The sequence below is a fragment of the Thunnus albacares genome, chromosome 23 (assembly GCF_914725855.1).
Source record: "Thunnus albacares chromosome 23, fThuAlb1.1, whole genome shotgun sequence".
Taxonomy (NCBI): Eukaryota; Metazoa; Chordata; class Actinopteri; order Scombriformes; family Scombridae; genus Thunnus; species Thunnus albacares.
In genome coordinates this window covers 15,996,953-16,008,218 of record NC_058128.1, presented here as the reverse complement: position 1 = coordinate 16,008,218, position 11,266 = coordinate 15,996,953, and the positions used below count along the sequence as shown (strand labels likewise).

General features: G+C 38.1%; 2 protein-coding genes across 2 annotated transcripts; one reads left to right on the top strand and one right to left on the bottom strand.

Annotated features, from left to right (window-relative positions):
• The first annotated feature begins 222 nt into the window (after window positions 1–222).
• On the top strand, window positions 223–4,837 carry sapcd1 (suppressor APC domain containing 1). The gene is made up of 4 exons (XM_044343463.1): window positions 223–409; window positions 2,910–3,071; window positions 4,221–4,376; window positions 4,611–4,837. Exons 1-4 carry the CDS (start codon window positions 311–313, stop codon window positions 4,698–4,700), a joined length of 507 nt encoding a protein of 168 aa, XP_044199398.1. The 5' UTR covers window positions 223–310; the 3' UTR covers window positions 4,701–4,837.
• Window positions 4,838–8,403: 3,566 nt separating this feature from the next.
• LOC122975479 (achaete-scute homolog 4-like) lies at window positions 8,404–9,356 on the bottom strand. Its single transcript, XM_044343927.1, has 2 exons — window positions 9,226–9,356; window positions 8,404–9,129 (listed from the first exon to the last, which is right to left on the bottom strand). Exon 2 carries the CDS (start codon window positions 9,123–9,125, stop codon window positions 8,583–8,585), a length of 543 nt encoding a protein of 180 aa, XP_044199862.1. The 5' UTR covers window positions 9,126–9,129; window positions 9,226–9,356; the 3' UTR covers window positions 8,404–8,582.
• Window positions 9,357–11,266: the final 1,910 nt, after the last annotated feature.

Here is an 11,266-nt window from a genome sequence, read left to right as displayed (position 1 = left end):
CCTGTACTGCCAGTTTCATATTCTCTCCACCCCATCTCTCTCTTTTTCTTTCTGTCACTGTATGTTGATTAACCAGTCATGGCAGTGACATGTGGAATTTTTCATTACCTCGCCCTGGGGGCACCATGCTGTCTGTGCCTGTGCACCGTGCTGCTCTTTTTCCACCCCTGCCTCCTCTCTCTGTCACACACTCTCATTCTCTCTCTGTGGTATTATTCTGCGTCACCAGTGGCAAGCTGAGGTTTGTTGTTTGTTGCCGGGCCAGCTGTATGGGGCAGCTGTAGCTGTCAGTTACTGATCTCTCCTCTCCATGGCCTGCCGTCCCTCCGGCTCTAGCTCCTACACTGTGGTTATCATCCCGCTCAGGACCAGCCTCTACAGCCTGGACGCGCTTCGCTTCTACCTATGGGTGAGGAGCATGTGTGGAAGGAGGTGGTGTGTGTATGGTGAAAAGAAAACTGCTATGGTTCTTATCAGTTACATATTCTTGTGTCTTTACTGTGTGTCCGTGTGTGAGTTTGTTTTTTTTCCTGAGTTGATCTTATCAGCTACAGTGTGTGCTTACTTGTGCTTAGATTTGTATGCTTTCACCACCATTTGGCTGAACAATAGGAAAAACGACTGTAACATACAAAATCCTGCAATAGTAGATGTAAATGATAACTTAAAGTTAAGCATTTACTGTGTCTTGTGTCTGTGAAAGTTTGGTATATTTTGCCAAGGTACACATGTTCTTAAAAGAAAATGTCCCATTTTTCAAAACATGAATATCTCAATTTGAAATTACATGTAAAAGAGAGGTGCTCAGAGAGGATTTTGTCTCTTTAGTCTCACTTTAAACACGGGTGAATGTATACTCTATGTACTGTATGTAAATTACACATTGCAATGAAAATACAAGCAAGTGCAAGCAAGTAAGGAAGGAGTTACTGAGTGTACTGACAACAGAAATACACATACTTGGTGTCAGGATTTAATAACACTGAGGGAATGATTCCATGTCCCAGAAATGCACCACTCCTTATTGAAATTTTCCCCAGACACGAAAAAGAAAGACTCTAATTCTGAATCAGTATTTATATTTTTAACATTTTATTTATCCAGTTGAATTGCTAAATTCTATTTTCTGTGAATTTTATTACCCAAAGTGAAGCTCTAAAAGCTGCTGGGAATAAAATTCTCATGAGGACATACTGAACTCTGTATTTATTTGTTTGTTGGACTAAAAGTAGTCAAATTCGAATATATTTGGTCTAGAAATACTGGAATCATGTCAACTCTGCTTAGTTTTCTAAACCCCTAAACTCCCATAAAAAAGTTATGACATGACTGCTGACGGCTACGCCCCTGCAGAAACAGTGACAAGTATTACCGTGTTGTTAAAACAATAGGTGTTTGATAAAGAAATATAGATAGAGAAAGAGAGATTTAATTTGTGTATGGATTGATAGCAGTATAGAATCTGTAACATTTAGAATAACATACCTGACTAAATAAACTTCCTTAATTTGTAATATATTTTTATGAGTAATTTTTTAGGTAATTCTGAGCTGATTTTAACTGACAAAATTATAGCATTTACTGTATATTTTGGAGACAACTGAATTATTCATGGTTATACAATGTAAATAGACTTTTTACATCAGATATTTGACTAATATACTTATAGAATCATTCTGTCTTCAGTCAGTTATTCCATCTTTGCTCCATGTCTGTGTGCTGTTTTGGAGGTAACGTGACTGCAGTCATCCCAGTGACACATTCCCACATGTCAAGTCTGCCCCTCACAGCTTCCTGTTAAAAGCTCAATATAACCAGTGTTCCACCAACTATAAATCTATGATCATAAAAGCGGTTGTCAAGACTAACCCACAAAGACATACATTTCTTGAAAGTTTGATTAATTGAATGCAGTCACAGTTAATAATTCACTAAGTTGTGATGATAATAGTATGATGAGTTTCTGATCCATCTCACTGATTGCCCTGAGGTGACTGTGATGGCCTGACCTCATGATGCCTAAGGTGGATCACTACCACCATATGATTCCCTGGTTGTTGGAGAGCTGTTCGCTCTGTTTCAGCCTATTTAAAGTGCCTGTAAACCAACCGAGTGTGGACAATAGAACTAAAGGCCTCCTGCTGCTCTGTAGATTGACTCTGCTGATAGACAAAGCCTTGGGGCCTCTGCAAGACAACAGGCAACGCTGTGCCAATCACGCTTCTTTACGTCAAGCTGCAGGCAGGGTTTTTGGTCAGGCTTGTTAGCAAAGCCCCTTGCTGCCATCAAAATAATAATAATAATGATAATAATAATAATAATATGTCCATTATTTATATTGCACCTTTCAAAAGCAAGTTTACAAAGTGCTTCTTATATACAAAAACAGAAAGCACAGAGTGCAATTACAAATTAGGATCAATTCAATGCAAACAAGATATAGAAAAAATCTATAAAAATGAAGCTTGAGAACAGTAAAGGGCCTAGGACAGACCTTTGAGGAACGCCTTAAGTAATGTTTACAGGGCTAGACGAGTCAATCAATTAAGATGCTTTGACTGTATCAAAAAAAGATGAAATGTCTAACAACACCAAGATGGTGCAACAGTCAGCATCCGAATTCAGCCTAATGTCAGTTAAGATTTTTAGAAGTGCAGTTTCTGTACTATGATGCATTTGAAAACCAGACTGAAACCTTTCAAAGAGATAGTGATCATTCCTAAAGGATCTAGAAATACATATGCAAACACACAAACACCAATAAAACTTGCTATACATAACATGTATTATAAGATTTTAGACATGGTATGCCTTTATCCAATAGCAGACAGGGACATGTGACAGGAACAGGAAATGAAGGGAGAGGGTTTTTTTGTGTTCCTGATCTATCTGTATTCTCCCTGTTTTAGATTAAGCGTTTGAAGGATCTAGAGAAGGAGAAGGACGCTCTGTGCTCCGGTCTGGAGATTCTGGAGAAGGCTCGCTTTTGGTACCTCCAGCGGCTGGAGGAGAACAGAGTCCGGCAGGACAACATCGAGGCCACAAATGTCTGCCAGGAAAGTGCAGCAGAGGTACAAAGGCTGACTTTATTGAACATAATCCCATGTATGTTTCAGTTTTAGACTACAAATATAAAGATGCCCCAATATTTATAAACTGATTGGTTAGCTAGTTATAGCATTTCTACCACCAACTGTCATTGACAATTCAGGGAATGTAGTTCCTCAATAGAAGCAGAAGTAGATGGTAAATGTTGAGGAAAAGTGAGTAAATCAACAAACACCAACAAATTTGAACTCCCAGAATGCTTTTAAAGGATGGGTTCACATTTTTTCAAGCCTGTCTTAAAACAATATTCAGATACCAATATGAACAATGAAACAGGTTTTGCTTGCTGTAATCATTCCTCCTGTTCATACTGACCATCAGGAGATCCCCTCCAAATGCACTTTCAATTTAAGTGATGGGGGACAAAATCCACAGTCCTTGTTTTTAAAAATTTATCTGAAGATAATATGAGGTTTTGCAGTTTTGAGTTAGTCTTCCACAGTTAACATTACCTTTTAACGGGACACTCCCCTCTTTGTGTTTACTCAGAAAGCGTTTTCCTGTGCAGCTGCAGTGGAAGGATTGTACTGTAACAAAAACAAGGAATTTGGCACTAAAAAGACTGTAATTTTGGAAGATATTGACTTGATATGACTCATTTGGACAGCTGAAGCTTCATATTAGTTTCAAATAAACTTTTGCACTGAAGGATTGTAGATTTTGTCCCCCATCATTTACATTAGAAGTATATTATGAAGGGATCCTCTAATGGCCAGTATGAACAGGAGGAATGATTATAGCACGAAAAATGTGTCAGTGTTAATTTGGGCATCTGACTGTTGTTTCAGGACAGGAAAAAAAGAAAAAGTGTAAACCAGTCCTTTAACATCCCAGACTGATGATAAATTAAACGGAACTTTGTAAGATTGGTGGAAGAAAAGTGGATAACAATAGATCACCTTGGGCCTGAATCTAAGGCAGAGGTGTAAAGTTTGAGACATAAAATCAGACTGTGGTTGGAAGTCGCATTAGGTCTGATGAATGCTCAGTACAGACTTAGTGCAAGTTTTGTTGGATCACCACCTTCTCACAGCCACCACAAGATAAATAACCATGATTAATGTGACTTCAGGTGTTTCTAAGTGCCCTGGCTTTCTCTCGTCTCTCTCCAGGTACAGTCTTGCCTCTTGAGGTCTCGTATCCAGCGGGTGAACGGCTCTCTGGGCTCTGTGATGGCTGAGCCCAATGTCACCAGCACCAGCAACCCTTCTCTGCCTGACGCAGTAGCAGACAGTGACCTCCGGTGGCACAACACTGTACTGACTCGGGTATGAGAATAACACAAAAAAGTAGTTTGTAATAGTTTCTAGCTTTTGTTATGTGAACGAACCCAGGACAGGTAGATGCTGGCTTTCTCATATTACTTATTCCTCACCACTCCAAAGGCTTTACCACATTTTCCTATTTTGTATTCATTTCTTTTACTATAGTTTTACTATGGTTTTTTTTTGCACAGATGTTATATGTCAATGTAATCTTTGGTTATTTTTCTTCTTTGATAGGAGGTGAGTGACAAGAATCGTCAAATCTCCATGTTAGAATTGGAAAAAGACGCTCTTCTTGAACAGCTTGATGAACTGCAGGCCCACTGACTGCCTATATACACATATGTACAGGCAGACACACATGTGCTGCTCTGCCAACTCACATTTCACTGAATGTCACACAGTGGCTAACTTTTAACCACTTGTAAATATGTATTTAAGATAATAAATTGCAGTAAACAATGCATCATTTGTTTCTGTGTGTTATTTCCAGTACTGTGAGCTGCGGTTACTGGAGGGTTGTTGATTTATTTGACTGTTACTATTCCTGTAATGAGTCAGTAACAGACTTTAGTAAAGCCAAGCCCTGCTGTCATCATGCACTACGAAATAACTTCCTATTAACACCACAACCTGTTAGCATAAAAGGAATTTGTGGTCAATCTTATAATATTCCTGTTAATGTAAATATCCCATTAAGATGACGATAATATTATAATATATAATAGCAGTATGGGGTTTTATTGCATTATCAAAAAGCTAAAATGATCAGCTTTTAAATAACATGAAATGTATACGCTAGTAGTTGAATATATAAAGGAGATGCAAGTGTGGACAAAATAACAAAAACACCTTACAATCTAGCCATCAACTAGTGAGACTTATTTGAATTTGTTTGCATAAATTCAATGCAAACAGCAAATGCAACACTTCCATAAACATGCCATTGGTTTAGCCACTATTGTGTGGTATCTACTGGAAATACTGGATTGCAAAATTGCCGATATTTATTGTAACAAAAACCAATCCACTGAATCCCAATTGGTAGATAATCCGATGAATGTTCTTTTTACATGATTGTAGAATTTAAAAAGATAGTGAAGGGTTTAATTTTTTAAGTTGAGGTACATCAATATTTTTTCAGTGTTCTTCCGTTTCCGTCTCCACATGCGGGCCTTCTGTCTGGACACGTCTCCAGCAACCTTTCCCGGTGGTCCCGCACTGATCTTATTTCCAACTGATAAACGTTATCTTGCCTAGTCATCGTGCGTGTTTGCAGGAATTTTTCTCTTCCTCTCTACATTCTCTCTACACTGCTCAAATGTGTAGCCTGCACACAGAAGCAAACACTAGCAGGCTTCATACAGAACTCAACTCTCTTGCACCTAGAAAATATGCATCTGACACTTACAGACACACAGATAGCTGTTCTCTGATCATCTCAGAGCAGAGTTTAGTGTTTCCCCATTCCTACAAAGCATTTTGTAATTCCATATTGACTATCAAACCAATGCTTTATTATTCCACTTTTTCTCTTTGACTTTTTTTCATTTTGCATGCTTTTTTAAAATCCTTAATCAGAATCTTGTTTTGTATGCTTGTCCACATAAACTGAACGGTGCAGCCATTGTCCCCAAGTGTGTGTTTACTCCGGGTCCCATGGTGGCCCTGTGTGTCTGCAGTGACAGTCATCAGAGGAGAAGGTAAATAAAAGACAGCGTGCAGTATGAGGGCATTTTGTTGCATCTGTTGATTTAAGACGACATGGTTTTGTGCATTTTCCCAGAATTGATGGGATAGGCATTTAACACATGTGTCATAATTCCAGAAATAAACTGTGGTCTGGATAATTACCCGGAGTTATAAACTTTCCTCTGTCTACTGTATTAAATCACTTTCATGCATTAGTAACAACAAGTACCGCACGCCTGCATGGAATCTGATTAGAGTCATCCTGTGTGCATCAGGAAAGAAAACACCCATTATGGCAGAGGCTTTCATTTAAGTAGCCTCATGTTCTCTATCTTCAGACTGCCACTGAACCATCAAGCCCAGGGTACCAGCACTTGACTAATTATTGGGTCTAATTCACATACTGCACAGCCAAACATCTTTTGTTGAGGGTATGTTACGCCTTTGTGGCTGTCAATGCTGCTCTTCCATACCGGCATGGTTCACTTGAACTGCTCTCTACTGGTATCTCCAAATCCCATTTACTTATATACAATATCATGTTTATGTTTTGTTTTTTTTCTCCCCAATTTGTGGTATTACCGAAAATCAGAAAATGCGAGCTGCTTCCATGCAGGTCTGCGGAGGTGGGAAGCATAAACACACAAACTGGGTGGAAAGGAGGTGTTTCTGGACGTTCTTGCAGGGGCTAGGGGACCCTGATAAATGCATTCCTAAAGCTATTAGGAGAGGAAACCTTCCTGAAAACCCGGAGATGGTACAGTAAGTAGGTGGTCTTTGAAGAGCACTCAGGTAACGAAAACAAGAGAGACTTTCTTCAGAATAGACACTTCTGGTTTGAGATGTCATTTCTGTGCTTTGGGGGTCGTTTAAACCTGTATAATGTTCATTTCAGTGAACTAAAAAGAGACACAAGAGTTTCAATTTCACACAGAACAGACTTTGTTTATAGCAGACATTTTAAATATTTGGCGTAATTAATAACACGATTAATGTCTGCATTCTAATTAGGTGTATTTCTGGACCTGAGTCACTAATTAATGTTATTGCCTACACCAGTGCACCTGTGCATAAGTGCTGTAAAAACAGCCTATCAGGTGGCACACATAGAAAAGGTGACATTACCCAAAGTCTTGTGATTAGAGTAGGTTTTCAGATTTTACAGCAACAGCACAACATCATGATGTGTGTTTGTGCTTCCATGAATTCAGGCAAACACTGCATGAGCTGTTGAGGTAGTCATTCGGTGTTAGTAAAGTAAATGCATATTCTGCATTACTTAATATTTCACATTAGTGCTGGTGCATTCGTAGGATCCAAGAGAATACATAAGTCCTCTGAAATTAGTAAATTCAGTTATTAACACTACTAGTCTACACAAAAAGTGAGACACTTAATTTGTATAATATAAAGCTCCTGATTGTTTCACGAGCTTGCTGAGCTTGCTATTATTGGTTTATTCTTTATTAAAATTCATTTTCAAAAGTATTAATTAAATTTGACATTATTATAATTAGGTTGTCCAACTTTGCAAGAATTTCATGCAAACATAATGTGTTTTATATCCCCCAAACGAAGGCGTCATCTGTACACTAAATTCACTTTTTTAATATGTAAAGAGATGAGGTGCTCATTGTCCCCGAAAACAGTCTTAATTCTATATACTGTGTAGGCTGAATAATACTTTTCATGGCTTTATTCACCTGCACACTATGACCTACACTACTTTGTTAGTCTATCATGAATGTCAGTATAATTTGCCATAAGTTCACAATATGGTAAAGACTTCGTACGCTGAATTGTTTTAAATGACTGAATTTTCAGTAATTCAGTGTTTTTCCTTTTCACAGCAGAGATTTTGACTTGTCAAAGCAGGAAAAGCACAGCTGTATTCATAACATAAACTATGACTTCATTCCATTAATTGTCCTAGTAAGCCATGACAGTGAGTGAGCATGCACAATACTAGAGCCGTGGAACTGGCTCACCTAAATGTAATGCAGTCATCATTAATGTTATTAATGCTACCTGTGCTTTTCCTGCTTTTACAAGACAAAAAGTCTATTGTGAAAAGGGTCTATTGGTAAAGAAAAAGCTAACAATGACATGGTTGATAATGTCATAAGGCACACAACCATCATCAAAAAAAGTGATATAAAACAACATAGTAATTTAAACTAAAACTTGATTCTTCAATTGGGTGGCCTTTTAGTTTAGATTATTTTGTTACATAAACTCTTCCCAAGCATAAACTTCCATGCTGATTTTTCTCCCTAAACAAACTATGTTTAAGCTCAATCTACAGCCTATATTGAATGAAAGACAGTGGGATTTTGTCAGTTGGGCATGTTTTACTCATGTACAGTAGATTTTATTTATGGCACATTTTACTGTAGTAATACAGGTTTCATGCAAGATTGTTTTTCACCAATAGGCTAGTCTACATTCTCTTTTTTCATTTATTTTGTATTATTTATACTTTCTGTAATGTACAGCAGATCAGGAAGAGAGAAAAGGCTAGTAAACAATCTCCCCACTGTCGCTGAGGCCAGTTTTGGATTCTCCATCACTGTTACAGTCTGTCCTCTGCGGCAGTGGCGCAAGGTTGCGCACATCCCCAAGTGACACCTCCATCCCGGACACGTTTAATTCCAGCAGGCTCTGCAGGTGTTTGATATAGTCGATGGCCGCCCGCAGAGTCTCCACCTTGCTGAGCCGCTTGTCCTCAAACTCCTGCGGCAGATGCTCTCTGAGCCGCGCGTAACCTTCGTTTACGCAGCGCACCCGGTGCCGCTCCCTTTCGTTCCTTTTCCGGATGAACGCGGGTTCAAAGGAATAATCACACACACTGGGTCCGTGAAAGGGGAAATAGGGTAATCGTCTGTAGGGCAACCTCTGGCCGTGCACAGGATCGAGGTATGCCGCATCCAGGTGGAAGGGCAGTCCAAGCCGAAGGGCATCTTTGTAGTGTGCTGCGCTGTTGTCCATAGAGATGCCGTGCAGAGCCAGTGGAGGGACATATGGAATATGATCCATGAAGTCCTTATAATGATAAGACATCTTTCTAAGAACCAAAAAGATGCCATGTTTAATAAACAGTAAAACATATGCAAATAACTTGTGCACAAAAGTAAAATGATCTGTAATCAACGCAACTTACCCAACTGTCAGAGTCTCCTCACAATCATCTCGTGTTGTGCGCAAGAGTTTCCTTTTAAATCTCGCCACTTTGGGATTGAATATGTAGACTGTCCTCGATCAGGACTTTGTCAGTCTATGTGACAACTTGTTTGTTGGGGTTATGAGGCTACAGGCAAAAGTGGGTGTGAACTGGGGCGGAGATGCAGCCATGTAGCTTTCTCATCAAGATAAAGCTGTTTACATAACGTGTTCTTCCTTCCGTTGCAACTGTGAGGCAATTCTCATCATGAAAAATGTTATTAGGCAAACATCAAGTTTATTGTAACTGACTTCGATGATTCTAATAAATCGCTTATATTGATGCTTATATTAATAATTAGGCATAAGGAAAAGTTTTAAGGATGCAGGTTGTAAAATATCCAAGAATTCAGTAAATCATTATTCTTGCTTTATAAAAAGTGATGAATTGAAAGGTGAACCACACAGAAAGGTGAAAAAAGTGATGGCAAGAACTGAGCTGAAAAGAGTAAATGGGGATTTAAAATCACTGGGCAGATACTGTGAAATGAAAGTATGTTAAGGCTGTTGGATTTTTAAAAAAAGAAAGTGTGAAGTGTGGTGTGCATATATTGACCTCACTTTCAATTTACTCACTTTCACACGTTCACGCATACAGTGAGGTACAGGAAATAACGAAAAAAAATGCACACAATATATATCTTCCAAATTACTCTGAATTTATCATTTTTTTTGTCTCTATTCAGAGGCAATTTCACATTGCTGTACAATTCAGATTAATTTCACTTACTTTGAATGATGAATGGGGTTTTGTTAATAATAAATTAACTGAATAACCAAGATTAGGATTTATTGTATTGAAAATGTATCTCTCAAATTTTTTTAGTGCATAATCATGTTTATCTTTATATTAACTGTTTATGTCTTTCACTTCAAAAATACAGTAAGTACCAGCCTTGCCCCTATATGGGCTACAGCCCAGGATGTTAAGCAGCACCTATGAGAATCACTCAAGCATCCACACCATAATAGTGAATGATGAGGGACTCCACCAGGGATTACACACAATTTTATTTGAGTGCAGTGTCATGTCCCATATAATCTATTTATCTGCTGTATTTCTCATTATTATGATGGTCATTAGTTTTGTTGCGGCTGTTATTATGAATTAGAAAAGTCCTGCAACTTTGCATTTCTTAAACTACTACTTCTTTATATGGAATGACAACAGTTTATGGTCTACATCAGCAGTAGAACATCAACTGCAGAAGTTGATCCCCTAAATTTGAAGTTGGCCCCTGAAATAAAGTCAGTGACACACACAAAAAAAATCACCTGGTACAAGATACCATCTTCTCAAAACATTTTCCTTCTCAAGGATAGTGGAGGCATTGAAACAGTACAAAACAAAATAAGATAATAATACTTAAAGTCCCCCTCCACTCAGAAATATGTTTTCTCTTCTCTTTTTCCTTCAGTTAGATGTTTGAGCTTCACTGTGCAGAATGATTTGTGTGAAGCGTTGGTCACTGGAAAGTTGTTTTCACTTTTATCTGCTGAAAGTGGAAAGTTTCTCTGTGCTCATTGAAAATCCAATTTTAAGGAGTGGACCTTCTAGCATAATTTATGACATCACAAATAGTTTGAAAGCCAATCCTGGTCCAATATTCAACTTATACAAGTGTGATGTGGAAACTTGAAGCTTCCCAGAAACACAGGGAATGGACTTCACAGTGAAATGGGAGACATCTTGCATCCAGCAGTGAAACCTCTGAAATGAAAAATATTTGAATATTTATAGACTCTGAAATTTTTATTGAGGGAGAAAGAATAGATGTAATTTTAAGTATTTTAACAAGATCATTTAACTTTTTTTGTGGAAAAAACATATCAGACACAAATTATATTCAAAATAGAGCATTTTATATACTTCCTAAAACAGGCCTGGAGGGGATCTTTAAAATATAAAAAGTAACATTTATGTTTTTTATTTTGCGTCTCAGCAGTTTGTAAATCTGGAAAGTGGAGGACAGAAAAACTGA